Source organism: Gavia stellata, chromosome 35 (genome assembly GCF_030936135.1).
Source record: "Gavia stellata isolate bGavSte3 chromosome 35, bGavSte3.hap2, whole genome shotgun sequence".
Taxonomy (NCBI): Eukaryota; Metazoa; Chordata; class Aves; order Gaviiformes; family Gaviidae; genus Gavia; species Gavia stellata.
In genome coordinates, this window is record NC_082628.1 from 725,860 (window position 1) to 743,816 (window position 17,957).

Consider the following 17,957-nt stretch of genomic DNA (forward strand, 5'->3'; position numbering starts at 1 on the left):
TGTTTTCCAGTTGGAGGATTCCCATTAAAGCCATGTCGATGTTTTCAGTTCTCCTTGGTGTGCTTCAGGCATTCAGTATCTCTAGACCAGCAAACTGAGGTGTACGTGCCAGTCAATGGGAGTTCGGTGTCGTGAAGTTCCCGTGTGTACGTGCGTGTGGTGGTGTGGGTTTGTAGTGGTAGAGGGACTGCTGCCGCTTTATCATTCAGTGCTGTTTTCCTTCCTTTTACCTCCCTGGCACTCTGTAGTTTTTTCTTCTCCCCTGTCCTTGCAAAGTCTCTTCTCTCCCAGGGTGGGATGAGCCGGGAGGAAAGCAGCAAGATGCCTTTTCCTTCTCCCTTCCCCTGCCGCTATGCAGGAAGAAGCTGTGAAGCAGAGATGGCTCTCGTGCTCTCTTGAGGTTTTGGGGCGGGGGGTCGTTGGGCTGTGGTGTCACCTCAGGCACATGCGGTCGAGTCGGCTGGCCGTGGAGCCTGGGAGGAGAGGACAAGCCAGAAGAAAAGGTCCCCTTGCAGCCCTGCATCTTGCTGTGGGCTCCTCAGCATGTGCTCCAGGCTCTCGGCGTCTGCAACTGGTGCCTCGTGCCCAGCTGGGACGGGTGCACGAGCCCTCCTGCCATCAGCTTGTCCCATCCTCTGCGGGAGCCTGTTCGTGCATGAAGCCAACCCCAAATGCCAAGGGCAAGTTGTTGCTCCTTGCAAATGGGTGGGGAAAAGAAACTACAGAATTGCTCTGTAAGGAAGAAAGGGGTACATCCCCAAGCAGGGCCAAAATCAGACGGCTTTTACGGGATGGGGTTTTGCAAGCTGTAGGTTGACTTTTGCCAGCGTGGCATGGTGACTGTCGGAGGGGACAGCTGCTGTCCTGCAGCGCCGCGGGAGCGGTTCCCGAGAAAAGGGAGGCGGAAGCAGCTGAAGGAGTTGAAGCCTTAGGCCGCAAGAGCTGAGCAGCTCCGGGTATTCCAAAGTATTTTTCCAACCGTGTCCCCGCCTGGCCAGGGAAGTCAGTGGAGGAGGTGGTGCGTCTGGCTCCCTCTGTATAGTGTGCTGGAGGTGAGGAAAGGATTAAGGAAGAGAGAGGTCAGAGGAAGGAGGAGGGGAGTGTGTGTGGGGCTGTGCTGAGGGTGGGGTTTGGAGTAAGTGGAGGGAGAGGCTGGGGAAGAGCCCCAGGCCGGAGCTGGAAGCCAAGGGAAGGTGATGTCCCTCTGGGAGAATTAAGGGCTCGGCCTCGGGGTTGGACCTGGGGATGGGGTGCTGGGTGGTACAGGTATAATTGGGGGGCATGAGTGGGGGTAGGGGTCCCTCTCCGGAGGCAGCCAGCTCGAGCTGTCACCCGAGAACTCCTCAAAGAGGGATGGGAAGCCTTCCCTGGGACTCTGCCTTCTCAGCGGGATCCCAGGGTCGGCCCCTGTTAGGGTGGCCGGCGTGGGTAAATCCCTAAGAGTGGTGAAGGTGCCTTCCGAGTGCCGCTTGGTGTTGGAGGCGAAGCTTTGGGTGCTTTGGGATTCGTACGACTGCCATCTGCTCAGGAGGGAAGGATGGGGGGAGAAAAGGTGGTTTAATGCACATGGTGGCATCTGGCAGCCTCCCTGCAGGAGGTGGCCAGGGCAGGGGCTGTGTCCTGCAATGTACTTCACTGTGTGGAGCATCCTCCAGAAAAGCCGTAATAAATCCATAGAAATAATTTTGGGTTTCAGGGGGTCTGCCAAGCCCGGCCAGGCTTGTTCCTGACATCAGGTATATGCACTATCCCGTCCCATATCATTTGCCCGACGTCTTGCTCGGCTGCGGTGGGTTCGTGCCTCCGCCCTGGTCCCTGCTTGCTGCTCCTGGGAGGGAGCGTGGTGCTGCCCCGAGGTTTCGCTCAACCTCCTCCAGCTCCAGGATGGAGAGCTGATGTTGAGGTTCACGGCAGAAGGTCCCCAAAGGCTTTTCCTGCCACGCAGCCGCCAGCGTGGAGTGGGGCTCAGCACCGTGCCTGAAGCATGGCCCCCTCCTGACTCTGCCCCGCCACGTCCCCGTGCAGCCCGTCTCTGGGCTGAGACAGCCGAGAAATCCTGGGGGGGGACATGGCAATGTCCCTGCGTGGGCTGGTAGAGAGCCAGAAGGGAGCTCGTCTGGACAAATACAGAAGAACGAGGCACATTGTAATAGTGAGGCTGCCCAATCGTCACCCTTTATTTGCTGAAAACCAGACTGCTGGGTGCCTGTCAGCAAGCACTCATTACTCTGGTTTGATTTCTTCAGAGGTTGGTAGTACAGAAGGGAGGAAAAGGCACTCACCTTCTGCAAAGAGAACCGTTCCCCGAAAAGTCGGACCTTCCTCCTTTGCTCCAGTGATTTCCGATTTCAGTTTTACAAGCAATTACTGCTTTCAGCCTCCCAACAAAAGCAGCTTCGAAGCAGCCAACCGGAGCTTTGTGCTTAGGAAATAGTGCTAAGCGGAACAACTCTGGCTGCTCCAAAACTCCAAAGTGAGCGATGCAAAGCTCGGCATCCCCTTGCCCAGCCCAGTTTTGACAATGTGATGTTTTGCAGGCACCTGTCAGCAGCGAAGGACAGAAAGGGAAGGCAAAGCGTTTGCAAGTGCTGGTGCCCATGCTGGGATGGGATAAACTGCTTTCCGGAGGCTTCTCCCCTTCCTGCTCCATCCCATCCCAAGGCCACAGGTCCGCAACCCCACAGCTCTACGAAACCCTTAACTCCTCCAGCAATTTCCTCAACAAAATAAGCGCTCCGAGTCCATTTGAGTGGCCTAACCGGGACCGAGTGAGTTCTGAGCGGGGCCCTTTCCTTCGGTGGCATCTCCGCGCAAGGCTTGCCGCGATTTCGAGGATGCTGCAACAGAAGGACCATGGGACGCTGAGAGCATCTTGCCGCAGAGCCGGAGGTGCTCACTTGTCCTGTTTCCTCCTATGTTTCCTCCTAATGCGTATTTTGCCCCGTAAGGCGTATTTTCCCCAAGGCTTTGCACCTCACTCGTATTTTGGCAGCTTGTGCTTTTAAATACACCCAAACGCTGCTTATGCCTTTTGGCCCAGCAGGATGCGGCATTTACACCCCTTTTCTCTATTCCGGCTAGTTTTTGCCCAAAACAGAGCTGGTTTCTCCCCATCCACTAAGTTTTCCAAGCGGGAAGAGTCCTGGGGTGCGTGGCTTTAAATAACTGCCTGGATACGCATCACCGATTGTGATGCCATAAACGGTCACTTGTTGTGTCTCTGGAGTTGGTGCACACTGGGTGCCACTGAGCTCCTCTCGGTGAGAGCTGTCCAGGTGTCCCGGGGGACTCTGGCCCCCTGATTGATCTGGAGGTTCAATTATCCCCCCAAACCGGTGACCGACGTGAGGATGAACCAGAACGGGGCTTACAAAATGACACTTCTGGAAGAGTTACAGGTAGCACAGCCGAAGGGCTGAGCATCCCCCAAACAGGGGGAAAACTCTCCCCGAAATCCCATTGGCATTTCCCTGGAGGGCAGAAGGATGGGCAGGGGGAGATGCTTTGCACTGGGGAGGGCTGCCAGGGGCAGGTTTAGCGTCCCTGGTCGCAGCACGGAGGCAAAACGGTGTCTAAGAGAGAAGGAGACTTGCCGGCAGGACGCAAGGGAGCTCTAGACGCCCAGCCCCAACTTTTACCTTCTTCTCATTGCTAAACAGAGGCATGACGAGGAGGCACTGATTGACCAGGGGAGAAGGAGCAACGGTGCCAAGATTCACTATGAGAAGGAGGAGTTGGAAGGTGAGTCTCTGCTGAGATGCTGGTAGAGGGGCCACCAGCCCGGCGCCTTTTCCCGTTGCACAAAGTCCCTACAACGTCCCTCACTCGGTGTGACATCATGTGCAGCAAAACGTGCCATGCTTCTTAATAAAGCAGCACAGTTATTTTCACGTGTTTTAATATTACGGCTTTTCAACAGAGGGAAAAAGCCCCCGCGGAGGTCACGGTGTGAGCTTTAGCCATGGGGCTGGATAATTCACGGCTTGTTTACTCGCAGAGGCTGCTCCTGGCTTGGAGAGGTCTGGAGAATAATTGGACAGCTGCAGGCGCGAGGCTGTGCTTTTCTTCTTTTCTTCTGGAGTTCCTTATCATGGGACTGATTGGATCTTCTCTTGTCGCCTTGTGCCATACAAAGATTTTAAAAAGAATTCCCTTCTGTCACTGCTTAATGAGCAAGGCTGAGTGTTGGCCAGCCCAAGCTGGAATTTGAGAAGAGGTTGGATGCTTTCAGGGCACTTTTGGGGGAGCCATCACTTGTTGTTGCTCCGTTGTTGCAAAGTTCGAGTAAAACAGGCTTGGAAAAAAGGAGAGGTCTGTGACATTCAGGGATCCAGTGAAAACAAAATTGGTGTTTCCTCCTGGGACGGCTGCACTGATTTAACCGTGGTGTCTGCGTCATCCATCTCCCCAATATCGCGAGTGATGCAAATGCTGCTTTTTTGCAGGCCACCGGACCCTGTACGCCGGCGTGCAGATGCCGCTGGTGGGGCAATGCCACCGGCATCACCAACCCCACAAGCAGAAGCATCGGGAACAGGAGGAGGACTGTGCCCCAACGGAGCGGGGCTACCACTGTAAGTCCCGCCACCCCCGTTCACTAAACTCCTTGGGGCTACATGGGCGCTGGGGTCTTCTGCAAGCAGGTCCATGTGGCTAGTTTGAGTGACTTGCTGTTCTTCCGAGGGAAAGTGGCATTATTTAACAAGACCCTCTTTTTTAAAACTTTCATCTTTTTTTTTTGAGGTAGTTAAATGTATAATGGATTTAGGCTCATCTTCCTCAGCGGGATGCCTGCTTTAAAAATGGAAATGTGGGTAAGGAAAGCTGCCCATCCTTGTGCAGGGGTGGAATAGATGCTTCTCCTTCTCCGTGGCTCTGTGCAAGCCCCAACAGAGCCAGGGGAGAGGGGCCGGCCCAATATTTGTGGCTGAACTGGTGCCGATCTGATGCCCGCTTTGCATGTGAGCGTGATGGGCCATATTCGAGCGTGGTAACGGGACGGGTCTCTGTGTTCTACCCCCAGGCACCCCGTCCCAGCGGGTGCAGTTCATCCTCAGGACCAAGGAGGACGAGCAGCATGTCCCTCACGCCTTGTTCACCGAGCTGGATGAGATCTGCGTGAAAGAGGGCGAAGATGCCGAGTGGAAGGAAACGGCAAGGTAAATCCCTGCTGCCGGCTGTGGTGGGAGAGGAGTCCCTGCGCCAGCAGTGCACGCGGGCTCTGCTTTCCGCTCCGCAGGACGCGAAACTTTTGCAGCTGTAGGTGCTGATGCGAGGAGCCGTCTCCTCTTGCTACCTGTAGCTCTGTTAAAGGGGTTGGAGAGCTGGGGCTGTTTCCTTGCAATGGGGCTGACAGCACCCGATGTCCGCAGGTGGCTGAAGTTTGAGGAGGACGTGGAAGACGGCGGCGAGCGCTGGAGCAAGCCCTATGTGGCCACGCTGTCCTTGCACAGCCTCTTTGAGCTGAGGAGCTGCATCATCAATGGCACGGTGCTGCTGGACATTAGTGCCAACAGCATCGAAGAGATCGCAGGTACTGTGGGTGCCGCGTCCCTCCGGGAACGGTCGAGCTTGGCTCGCCGCTGTGCCCTTCCTTCCCAGATCAAACCCTGCCTCATTTTCCTGTGCCATGCTCAGATCTGATCCTGGGCCAGCAAGAACAGCTCACGGAGTTTGACGAGTGCACGCGGGCAAAAATTGGAGAAGTTCTTTTGAAGAAGCACCACCATCAGAACGAGAAGAAAAGAAACAACCTTCTCCGCTCGTTTGCTGATGTGAGCAAGAAGGGGTCGGACCTGCACCTCCTCGACAAGCCAGGTGAGGGTTCCTGCAGGGCTTTGGCACCCGGTGAAGGTTTCTGCAGGGCTTTGGCAGCAGATGAGGGTTTCTGCAGGGCTTTGGCCCCATTAGGTTTGTCCTAGCAAAGGAGAAGCATCCCAATTGCTCCTTGTCCGTCTTTCTGAGTGTCTTTCTTTTTTCTACCAGCTCAAACACTTACCCCTCATCCTTCTCCCACCACTGTGGAAGCTAAAAATGGGGTGAACCATGAGACCAGCACAACGGATTTAAGCAAGGTGAGACACTCATAGCTTTCTTAGGCCTTCAGGGCCGAATTTGCTGTTGCAACCTTGGCTGCAGAGGGAGCTGCAGGGTGCTGTGGGCTTTGCTTTTGGGGTAATTGCCTGAAAATGGCTTGTTGTGCCCAGGCGGAGCTGCACTTCATGAAGAAAATTCCCAGCGGGGCTGAAGCGTCCAACGTGCTCGTAGGAGAGCTGGATTTCCTTCGCCAGCCCATCGTGGCATTTGTCCGCCTGACCCCGGCTGTCCTCCTCTCGGGCATGACGGAAGTTCCCATCCCAACAAGGTCTGAACGAGAAGCACAAAGTTTTTATTTCAAACCCCCCCAACAAAACATCAGATGGCATGCATCAGTTTGGCATCCCAAGGGAACAAGGCCAGCGGGAGCCAGCACGTTTCTGCCAGCCACGTCTCCTTGCCTTCATTTCCCCCTTCCCTGCTGTAGCTTTTAAACCCATTGGCCAACGTGAATGAGAGTTGGCCCCAAAATGAAATTTGCGATGGGTTTTGATGAATTTCCAATTCATCACCGGAGTCGGTGAGCCTCCGTGTCCCCTCTCGAGCCGTGCTCTGGGCTGGGAGCTGCCAGGGATTTCCTTGGGTGCTCTTTGAGCCATGACACGTTCGTCTCTCTCCTTTTGTTTGTCTTGCCCAGGTTCCTGTTTGTTTTGCTTGGACCAGAAGGAAAAGCCCATCAGTACCATGAGATCGGCAGGTCCATGGCTACTATCATGACGGATGAGGTGCGACGTGAGAAGGGATATCTCTGGGTCATTTTTGGCTTTCTTCACCTCTCCCTGTCTCTGTAGTAGTGAGGAAGAGCGTTTGCTGTCCCCGCTGCCGGCAGCTCTCCAAATAGCCCACCCTTCGTTCGCACCCCAAAGCAAACACGCACGTTTGCATCCCCCCACATCCTGGAGGCTGAAATCCCACCCGGGGTGCATCCTGCACCTCGTCCTTCTCCCCGGGGTCCCCAGCACGCTGTCCCCAGTGGTGGCATTGCCAGGGCCAGTAAAACTTGTCCTCTTTAAGCAACAGGCTGCGGTGTGCCATGGGGGATGGGGGGCCTCGTGGAGGAGAGGATTACAAGGAACACGATGGACAGATTTTTCCTTTTGGGGGAATACTTCCTGCCATTGCCAGCAGGAAATTTGGGGGAAATTATCTTGCGTTTAGCCAAGTGCTTATTGCACTGCTTAGGGCATGCGAGATGGGTTGTCCTCTGAGCAGGTTGTCTCCTACGGGCAGGTTTTCCATGACGTCGCCTATAAAGCCAAGAACCGGGCTGACCTCGTGGCCGGCATCGATGAGTTTCTGGATCAGGTCACGGTCTTGCCGCCTGGAGAGTGGGATCCATCGATCCGAATCGAGCCCCCGAAAAACGTCCCTTCGCAGGTGGGTGCTGCGGTGGAGGGAGGTGCGAGGGGGACGGGCAGGACGGCAGGCAGCTGGGGATGCTGTTCAGGGCTCCAGATTCACAAGGTCCCTATTTGACACAGTCACATGGCCAGACCAGAAGCAAAACAAGCCAGTGGTTACAAATAGCTGTCTTTCTCTTATTTCCATTTGAACAGGAAAAAAGGAAGATGCCAGGAGCTCTTGATGACAGTGCTTCTCACACCAAGCCGGAGAAGCACAGCGGTCCTGAACTGGAGCGGACGGGAAGGTGCAAGCTTTGATAGTTTGGGGTGTTTTTTTTCTGCTTGCCTCCCAAATCTGAGCATGCACCTTGCCTTTGAGCAGGTTTTTGGGGTTTTTTGGTTCAGTGAAGGGGCTCCACATGCCCAGCTGGGTCCCTGGGCTGGGCAGGTGGGAGATGTGGGCAGCTGGGCTCAGCCACAGCATCATTGCACACAGGTTTTCTTGATTTGGGGTGGAAGCAGATGTGCAAATACCTCCAGGTAGAGCTCTGCTGCTTCTCAGAGCAAGGGAGTGTTGCAGTAAGAGGGGATGGGCTCTCAGGTTAGGTCTTGTTTTTTCTTTTTTCTTCTTTTTATTTTTGTTGTTGGAGGGCATTTTGGCGTGCCTCAGTTTCTAGTGGGTGTAAAAAGGGAGAAGGAGACGGCTTCTTTTCAGCACTGAAAATTACTCCATGCTTGTGATTGCCCTTCTGCAGCCAAGAAAAGTCCATGTGGTCTTGCAGGAGAACTGTCTCTATTTTGTCCTTCTTCCAGGCTCTTTGGAGGTTTGATCCTGGATGTGAAGCGAAAAGCCCCGTGGTTCTGGAGCGACTTTCGGGATGGTCTGAGGCTGCAGTGTCTGGCGTCCTTCCTCTTCCTCTACTGTGCCTGCATGTCCCCTGTCATCACCTTTGGGGGACTGCTGGGGGAGGCGACCGATGGCCACATAGTGAGCAGCTCTCTCTGTTGGGTGGCACGGGGGAGGATAAAACTCATGCAAAAGTCCTTGCTGCAGTGAGTTTGCTCTGGGTTTTTTTTCCCCCTAATGCTTTCTGTACTCACTGCTGCCTCTCTTCCCCGGACAGAGTGCCATGGAGTCGCTGCTGGGCGCCTCCATGACCGGCGTGGTGTTTTCCCTCTTTGCTGGCCAACCTCTCACCATCCTCGGCAGCACCGGACCCGTGCTCGTCTTTGAGAAGATCCTCTACAAATTCTGCAAGTAAGGCTGGTTGCTGCGGCCGGGTGCTGTGAGAGCCTTCAGAAGGCAGCGGGGATGGAGAAAAGATGTTTGTCTTTCATTTCTCTCAGCGGCAGTTGTTCGATTGAAGTTGTCTTGTGTGTCACAGATGCTGCACGCTGCTGCTTTAGTATGTGATGGTGCGAGAGCCCTGGCTCTCTGAAGGATGGATGGGGTCATTTGGGGGTTTTAGGCTTAAAGCGAAGCAGCTGGAGGAGGAGAAACCACAAGGATGTGGATGCCCAAGATGGGCTGCACAAGGAAGAGGAGACAAATCACTCTGGTTTGGGAATGGGGGAAGATTTGCTTCCCTCTGAGTACAAAACAAGGCACTTCTTAGCCTGATTGTTGCTGGAAGTGGAAATACAGTTTGCTCAGGTAGCCAAATAGTCTACTGCTGAAATGTTGTGAGTTTGGATGATTTCATTGAAAAAGTAGGAGTTTTTCATGTGAAATGGGTATTTTCCATGACAGTCCTTCTGCTGTGATGACTTCGATGTGAGATGAACCACCCTTATTGCAATTTAAATTTATCATTAAGCCCCAACTTGGAGCCTCTTGCTGGCCTTTCCACCCTTGGTTTTATTTTGGTTTCCCAGGGAGTACACGCTCTCCTATCTCTCTCTGCGGGCATGCATCGGGCTGTGGACCGCCTTCTTCTGCATCGTGCTGGTGGCCACCGACGCCAGCTCTTTGGTGTGCTACATCACCCGCTTCACCGAAGAAGCCTTCGCCTCCCTCATCTGCCTCATCTTCATCTACGAGGCTCTAGAGAAGCTGAGTCACCTGCGGGAGACCTACCCTGTGCACATGCACAGCCAGCTCGACTTCCTCACCATCGACTAGTGGGTTTTTTCCTCCTAAAACGCCCCTGCCCCTTGGCAGGAGCTCAGGGCTGCACCTGCATCGCCTCTCCCTTACCCGTGTCTTGGCTTCTCTCCTCCCAGCTGTAAGTGTGAGGCACCGACGCATCCCAGCAATGAAACCCTGCGTTTCTGGGAGAGCAACAAGATCAACGTGTCTGGCATCGCCTGGGAAAACCTCACGGTGACCGTAAGTGCCCCGAGCCACTGCTTCCTCGTGCCGCGGCCACGGGGTCCAGGGGCATTCGCGTGGTGCACAAGTCGGAGCCCTTCAGGTGGTGATGGGCTTCCAGCTGTGCTAGTGCTGCTCTGAAAAGTCATTGCTTACATCTAATGGGTGGTTTTAACCCGCTTGGTCCTGGGAAGGAGAGTCCACCTTGTCCAGTCCACCTTGTGCCCAACATCGTGGGTAATAACTGTCCGCCTCCTCAATGCGGTGGCAGGACAATATTTCTGACCGGCAGCAGAAATAACCCCCTCGTTATGCAAGGTTTCCTTGCCGCACGTGCACTGCCTTTGTGTCCTGATGCTCTGTTTCTCCAGGAATGTCGGTATTTGCATGGAGAGTTTCAAGGACCTGCCTGTGGACCCAATGGCCCCTACACGCCTGACGTCCTCTTCTGGTGCTGCATCCTCTTCTTCTCCACCTTTGTGCTGTCGAGCTTACTGAAGAAGTTTAAGACCAGCCGATACTTCCCAACCAGAGTAGGTAGAAGACGGTGGCCAGCAGCAGTCTCCACGCTCATTTCCCAAAATGGCTTTCCTGGAGCACTAAGCAGTATTTGCCACCACTCGGTCGAGCTGGGAAACGTTGACCTTGAAGGCCAAGCTCTCCATCAGCGTGGACGTCCCTCACTCATTTCCATGAGCGCAAAAGGATCGTAGCATTTCCCACCTGCCTGGCGACCTGTCCTGGAGCCATCTCTTGCTCAGGCAGTGGGAAATCAGGTCTTCCACAGTTACTTTTTTTCACCTTCTGTGCATTATGTGCTCAAGGGGAAGGCTGATTCAGCTGAGGAGCTGCCATAGCAAACGACACTATTTCTTCCTTTTGAGGAGCAAATGATGCCTCAGTGCCTTATTCCCGTTTTAGCTGTGAGCGTGGCTGTCGTGGCAGACATCTGCTTCCTTCTTTTGTAATTTTATTTTTTTTTTTAAGGTTTCAATTAAGACAACCCTTTTCCACCTAATTAAACATTTTGTATTGCCTGGCACCAGATCTCACAGGCACAAACACAGCAACGGTATCTAACCAAGGGATTTGGCTGCATGTCCTCAGCATGGAGGGGTTTTGTTAACCGGTCTTAATGGCGTTGACGTCCCTCACTTTTCCATGTCATGTTGTGGCCCCCTTTGCGACGCCCCCTTCAGCTCTGGTTTCTTGCCCCAGGTACGGTCCACAGTAAGCGACTTTGCTGTTTTCCTCACCATCGTCGTCATGGTGCTCACGGACTTCATGATTGGGATCCCATCACCGAAGCTCCACGTCCCCCATATGTTCAAGGTATCGGGGTGTTTTGGCAGGGAGCTGGTTTCAGCCCTTGGGGATGCCACAAGGTGATGCCGGGGCAGGACAGGGCTGAGTCCGGAGGAGATGCTGGTGGTGCGACCATCTCCTCTTCTGCCTCCAAGCGCATTGTTTCCTTCGGGAAAGGAGAAGACAGCCCCAAAACTAGATACCTCCAGGAGAAGTATCTGTAGGTGCTTGCAAAGAGGGCAGCGGCAGTGCTGAACCCCAGGGTGACGTGAAGCCAGGGCTGGGAGGTGCTCTGACATGGGAATGGAGGGGAAAAGCAAAGCCAGTGAGGTGGCTGGGCTGGGAGATGATGCTGATGTGTGTGCTTTGTTGCAGCCTACCAGAGACGACCGCGGGTGGTTCATCAGCCCCGTAGGACCCAACCCTTGGTGGACGGTGTTGGCTGCGCTCATCCCAGCTCTGCTCTGCACCATCTTGATCTTCATGGACCAGCAGATCACTGCTGTTATTGTGAACAGGAAGGAGCACAGGCTGAAGGTAAGGGGCTGCAAGAGATGAGCCCATCCCCAACCCACTCCGGGCTGCAGGCACGGGGAGAAGCTCCTATTCCAAATGCTTTGGGAAGGCATTGGTTTGGGAAAACGTCAGGCTGCGTGGCAGGATGCTCTCCTGCATTAATGATGACACAGGGAGCAAACGACAGGGAGTTCAGATGAGCAGCCTTTCAGAGGAGCAAATTAATCTTGGAGCAATAGAGAAGCGTGGTTTTGTTTTAAAATGTCAGCAGTGAATGGGGGATCGAATTATGTTGACGCGCTGCCAGGGATAACTCAGAGTCACATCCTACTTGCAAGTGGTGGAAATTTCTTTATAAAGGAAAAAACCCGGTCTCTTTTTTTCTTTTGAGAAGTAGCTATCGCACAACCAAATCCACTTTGTCTGAACTCCTGCCACCTTTTCATGCAAGGGGCTTGCACAAAGAGCAGATACCTCCTTATTTGTTTCCGAGGCGTGTTTTAAATTCTCAAGAAGTTGACTTGCGCTCTAGCGGGGTTTGAGCCTGACTTGCGACGTTGTCCTTGCTCTTGTGCTGTGGGACGCTCATCTCCTTGTTTTGCTTCCCGCAGAAAGGATGTGGGTACCACCTGGACCTTTTCATGGTGGCCGTGATGCTCGGGGTGTGCTCCGTGATGGGGCTGCCCTGGTTTGTGGCTGCCACCGTCCTGTCCATCACCCACGTGAATAGCCTCAAAGTCGAGTCTGAGTGCGCAGCTCCAGGAGAACAACCCAAGTTTCTGGGGATACGAGAGCAGAGAGTCACTGGCTCCATGATCTTTGTGCTCATGGGCTGCTCTGTCTTCTTCACTTCTGTGTTAAAGGTAAGAGGAAAATGCAAAACACCCAACAGCCACGAGCTTTTTGGAGGTTACCCAAAACCAGTCCCCTCTCTCCAGGCCCGAGCAGCTGTGGAGTGGAGGAGGAGGTGATCCCAAACCTTGGGGCTTGACCCACAGTGGGAAGCAGCCTCCTCGCTTACGCTTTCCAGCCGTTCAGCACGTTATCGATGGCAATTTGCTCCCCCAAATGCCTCAGCACAGCCGTTCCAGTAGCTAAACACACTGAAATCATCTCCATGGGCTTCCTTGCGTGTTCCTCCCACAAGATAATCTCCTCGCTAGGCTAAGAGGAGGCACGTCGCTTTTGCTTGTTGCTACAAGAATAAGGAGAAAGGTTTTTCTACCGTCACAGAACGTGGCATATGGTAGCATGGTCGCCTGTTTTCCTCCAACCTTTCTGGAAGATAGGATTCTGCTGATGAAAGATAACTCCAACGGTCAGCCTAAAGCAGAGCGTTAGCTCACTCGCAGGCACAAAAGCTCTGCTGGTTAAAATCCGACACGTCTCTAACCCTGTGGAAACTGGAAAGCTGTAGGCAATTTGAGGCAGTGCCTGTAGAAGAGAGTGGTACTACTGAAAATGCAATTTAAAAAAATAAATGATTGCATTCTTTCTTTCAGTTTATACCAATGCCTGTGCTTTACGGCGTCTTTCTCTACATGGGCGTGTCGTCGCTCGGAGAAATTCAGGTACGGACTTTTTTACAGCGTGCAGCATGTCCGCTGCCTGGTATTTCATCTCCGTAGAAGCAGGAAAAAAGCAGCGGCATGGGAAAAAAACCTCTCGGAAAGCAAGCAATGAAAATATTTTGTGTACGAAAAAGATTGGAGGAGGCACAGGAGGTCTATAGGGCTGGGAGGACCGGGCAAGTTGAGCGCTCCCTGTTTAAACACAGGTTAGGGCAGGCCAGTGTTTGGTTAGGTGAAAATGGGGGAGTTGAGTGCACAGGGAAGGCAATTTCTACCACTGGTGGAAATCCTTGCTGGGGGATTCAGTGGGCCAAGACAAGCTAATCATAGAATAACGTGGCATAATTGCACGTGGGTGGGCAGCTCTCACGGGCAAGCTGGTTTCTAGCTGGAGCGAAGGGAAAATGGGTGCTGCTCCCAGGAGGAGCATAGTGGGATCCACGGTTTCTCATGGCGAGCGAGATCCTGAAAACTCCCTCCACGTCTCAAGAGGGCCAGAAGCTTTCCGCAGTCCCAAGGTGGCAACTTTTCCACTTTGACTTTGCAGTTCTTCGATCGCTTGAAGCTGTTTTGGATGCCGGCGAAACACCAGCCGGATTTCATCTACCTGCGGCACGTCCCCTTGCGAAAGGTGCACTTCTTCACCGTGATCCAGCTGATCTGCCTCGTCCTGCTCTGGGCCATCAAGGTGTCCCGTGCCGCCATCGTCTTTCCCATGATGGTAAGAGGCGGTGCCGCTCGGCACAGGGATGTTTGCCGCGTTGGAGTGAGATGTAGCACCACCTCTGGCCTCACCGCATCTTCCCTCTATTTCGTGCAGGTTTTGGCTCTTGTATTTGTCCGGAAAGCCATGGATTTCTGCTTCTCAAAGCGAGAGCTCAGCTTCCTGGATGACCTTATGCCAGAGAGCAAGAAGAAGAAGTTGGACGGTGCCAAAAACGAAGCCAATGAAGAAGAGGTAACGCTTGCTGGGCGCTCGGGGCTGGACATCTCCCTCGGGCTGTGAGATTGCCTGTTTCTAGCACAGCTTGTCTTTACATGTTGGGGCAAGATCAGAACTCAAAAGAAACAGATCCTAATAGCCTGGATCCCACATCTTAACCTTTTTTTTCCCTGAATGAGCAGTGAGCTTAACACTTGAATAGAGGTATAATTTTTTAAATGAGTCATTTATAATAACAGATGATGATGAAGATGATGATGGAAAGATTGGCTCGTAACAGTGTTTTTAACCCCCCCCCCAAAAAATTCAGAGTGAAAGGTCTTTACCCTGCTGCGCTAATAGCTAAAGGTGCCACGAGTCAGAAGGAGAGGGCAGCATGCAATGTTTTTGCTGGGTGTTCAGGTTTTTTCCACTTGGATCCAAGACAGAGAACTTGATTTGTCCCTTTTTTCCATCAGGAGTCCCCGAAAATGATGGAAGCTGCTGCTGCTGCCGGTTCAGTTCTGCTGAAACTGGGCAAGACCAGCAACTTGGATACACCAAAGCAAAGCAGGGACAGGTAAAGCCCCACCAAGTGCCAGGACCCCCGGCAAGATTAGTTGGAAGGTGTTTGGCACAATTTTTTCCACTTGCATCTTTCTTGAGCGTCCCATAGAAAGCAGCAGTCAGCTTGGTGGGAAAATCACATCTACGGGCAGGGCTGCAGGAGGGGATCGCAGGGCTCTGCCTCCAAGCAGAGTGGCTGCACAACTCCCATCTGACCCCAAAAAGTCGCATCCTCAGTGACTTTAGGGTAGCTGGAGATCCTCATATGTAAAAACGAGGAGTTGCAGGCATGATCTGTACCAGCAGTGGCTTAGGAGCCCACTCCAGGGCTAAACGCCCGCAAGAGCCTTTGCACGGAGCTGTAGCTCTGCAGCTCTCAGGCTTGCCTCGCAAAACTCCTCATCCAGCAAAACCTGCCGTGCTTATGCTGAGCTTTGATTCTCGGGGCCCCGCTGTTCCTCTTGCTGATGCTAACGCACTTGGTGGCATCAGTTCCCGTAGTCACGGATTGCTCTGTGAAATATTTATTGCAGGACTGATCCTTGCGAGATTAATATCTCGGAGGAAGTGTTGAAAACGAGCGTGTGGAAGGCTCTCACTATGAACACAGAAACAGTCTGAATCCGGGGAGGAAAGAGGTAAAGGATTGCATGTGAACGTGACCGTGCTCCTCTGCAAGCGACGGCGCATGCCTACAGTTTTCCCGTGCTTCGGCAGGCAGTACCGAGCAAACGGCCCGTCCCTGGGAACAGGCAGCGAGGACCGTGGCATGCAAACCAGCTCGTCACTGCCAGGGTGGTCCCACGAACAGGGTTGAACCAGCAGCAGCCGGCAGGTCTTCCACTGATGGTGCTCTCCCTCTTTTTGTCTTTTTTCCCCCCAGTTTTGCTATTTAGGAGCCTCGGCTTTGAAGGGGAGGAGTGAGAACGTGACTCAGGGACGTGCCAACGCAGAGACGGGGAGATACCGCTGTTTTCCAGTTGGAGGATTCCCATTAAAGCCATGTCGATGTTTTCAGTTCTCCTTGGTGTGCTTCAGGCATTCAGTATCTCTAGACCAGCAAACTGAGGTGTACGTGCCAGTCAATGGGAGTTCGGTGTCGTGAAGTTCCCGTGTGTACGTGCGTGTGGTGGTGTGGGTTTGTAGTGGTAGAGGGACTGCTGCCGCTTTATCATTCAGTGCTGTTTTCCTTCCTTTTACCTCCCTGGCACTCTGTAGTTTTTTCTTCTCCCCTGTCCTTGCAAAGTCTCTTCTCTCCCAGGGTGGGATGAGCCGGGAGGAAAGCAGCAAGATGCCTTTTCCTTCTCCCTTCCCCTGCCGCTATGCAGGAAGAAGCTGTGAAGCAGAGATGGCTCTCGTGCTCTCTTGAGGTTTTGGGGCGGGGGGTCGTTGGGCTGTGGTGTCACCTCAGGCACATGCGGTCGAGTCGGCTGGCCGTGGAGCCTGGGAGGAGAGGACAAGCCAGAAGAAAAGGTCCCCTTGCAGCCCTGCATCTTGCTGTGGGCTCCTCAGCATGTGCTCCAGGCTCTCGGCGTCTGCAACTGGTGCCTCGTGCCCAGCTGGGACGGGTGCACGAGCCCTCCTGCCATCGGCTTGTCCCATCCTCTGCGGGAGCCTGTTCGTGCATGAAGCCAACCCCAAATGCCAAGGGCAAGTTGTTGCTCCTGCAAACAGGTGGGGAAAAGAAACTACAGAATTGCTCTGTAAGGAAGAAAGGGGTACATCCCCAAGCAGGGCCAAAATCAGACGGCTTTTACGGGATGGGGTTTTGCAAGCTGTAGGTTGACTTTTGCCAGCGTGGCATGGTGACTGTCGGAGGGGACAGCTGCTGTCCTGCAGCGCCGCGGGAGCGGTTCCCGAGAAAAGGGAGGCAGAAGCAGCTGAAGGAGTTGAAGCCTTAGGCCGCAAGAGCTGAGCAGCTCCGGGTATTCCAAAGTATTTTTCCAACCGTGTCCCCGCCTGGCCAGGGAAGTCAGTGGAGGAGGTGGTGCGTCTGGCTCCCTCTGTATAGTGTGCTGGAGGTGAGGAAAGGATTAAGGAAGAGAGAGGTCAGAGGAAGGAGGAGGGGAGTGTGTGTGGGGCTGTGCTGAGGGTGGGGTTTGGAGTAAGTGGAGGGAGAGGCTGGGGAAGAGCCCCAGGCCGGAGCTGGAAGCCAAGGGAAGGTGATGTCCCTCTGGGAGAATTAAGGGCTCGGCCTCCAGGTTGGACCTGGGGATGGGGTGCTGGGTGGTACAGGTATAATTGGGGGGCATGAGTGGGGGTAGGGGTCCCTCTCCGGAGGCAGCCAGCTCGAGCTGTCACCCGAGAACTCCTCAAAGAGGGATGGGAAACCTTCCCTGGGACTCTGCCTTCTCAGCGGGATCCCAGGGTCGGCCCCTGTTAGGGTGGCCGGCGTGGGTAAATCCCTAAGAGTGGTGAAGGTGCCTTCCGAGTGCCGCTTGGTGTTGGAGGCGAAGCTTTGGGTGCTTTGGGATTCGTACGACTGCCATCTGCTCAGGAGGGAAGGATGGGGGGAGAAAAGGTGGTTTAATGCACGTGGTGGCATCTGGCAGCCTCCCTGCAGGAGGTGGCCAGGGCAGGGGCTGTGTCCTGCAAAGTACTTCACTGTGTGGAGCATCCTCCAGAAAAGCCGTAATAAATCCATAGAAATAATTTTGGGTTTCAGGGGGTCTGCCAAGCCCGGCCAGGCTTGTTCCTGACATCAGGTATATGCACTATCCCGTCCCATATCATTTGCCCGACGTCTTGCTCGGCTGCGGTGGGTTCGTGCCTCCGCCCTGGTCCCTGCTTGCTGCTCCTGGGAGGGAGCGTGGTGCTGCCCCGAGGTTTCGCTCAACCTCCTCCAGCTCCAGGATGGAGAGCTGATGTTGAGGTTCACGGCAGAAGGTCCCCAAAGGCTTTTCCTGCCACGCAGCAGCCAGCATGGAGTGGGGCTCAGCACCGTGCCCGAAGCATGGCCCCCTCCTGACTCTGCCCCGCCACGTCCCCGTGCAGCCCGTCTCTGGGCTGAGACAGCCGAGAAATCCTGGGGGGGACATGGCAATGTCCCTGCGTGGGCTGGTAGAGAGCCAGAAGGGAGCTCGTCTGGACAAATACAGAAGAACGAGGCACATTGTAATAGTGAGGCTGCCCAATCGTCACCCTTTATTTGCTGAAAACCAGACTGCTGGGTGCCTGTCAGCAAGCACTCATTACTCTGGTTTAATTTCTTCAGAGGTTGGTAGTACAGAAGGGAGGAAAAGGCACTCACCTTCTGCAAAGAGAACCGTTCCCCGAAAAGCCGGACCTTCCTCCTTTGCTCCAGTGATTTCCGATTTCAGTTTTAC

The 17,957-nt window shown here is 54.0% G+C and overlaps 1 protein-coding gene across 1 annotated transcript; it reads left to right on the top strand.

Annotated features, from left to right (window-relative positions):
* The first annotated feature begins 3,668 nt into the window (after window positions 1-3,668).
* Window positions 3,669-15,252, top strand: LOC132320391 (electroneutral sodium bicarbonate exchanger 1-like). The gene is made up of 23 exons (XM_059832686.1): window positions 3,669-3,741; window positions 4,446-4,574; window positions 5,024-5,159; window positions 5,373-5,533; window positions 5,638-5,817; window positions 5,986-6,074; window positions 6,207-6,364; window positions 6,734-6,821; window positions 7,327-7,473; window positions 7,653-7,744; window positions 8,253-8,427; window positions 8,564-8,697; window positions 9,315-9,560; window positions 9,663-9,768; window positions 10,122-10,283; window positions 10,969-11,082; window positions 11,431-11,592; window positions 12,183-12,434; window positions 13,074-13,142; window positions 13,690-13,863; window positions 13,963-14,100; window positions 14,544-14,644; window positions 15,165-15,252. The coding sequence occupies exons 2-23, from the start codon at window positions 4,475-4,477 to the stop codon at window positions 15,250-15,252; spliced, it is 3,072 nt and encodes a 1,023-aa protein (XP_059688669.1). The 5' UTR covers window positions 3,669-3,741; window positions 4,446-4,474.
* Window positions 15,253-17,957: the final 2,705 nt, after the last annotated feature.

Coding starts and splice junctions, on each gene's coding strand:
- LOC132320391 (XM_059832686.1), top strand. CDS start 4,475: ATGCCGCTGGTGGGGCAATGCCACCGGCATCACCAACCCCACAAGCAG. Junction 4,575..5,023: donor AACGGAGCGGGGCTACCACT/GTAAGTCCCGCC, acceptor TTCTACCCCCAG/GCACCCCGTCCCAGCGGGTG. Junction 5,534..5,637: donor CAGCATCGAAGAGATCGCAG/GTACTGTGGGTG, acceptor TGCCATGCTCAG/ATCTGATCCTGGGCCAGCAA.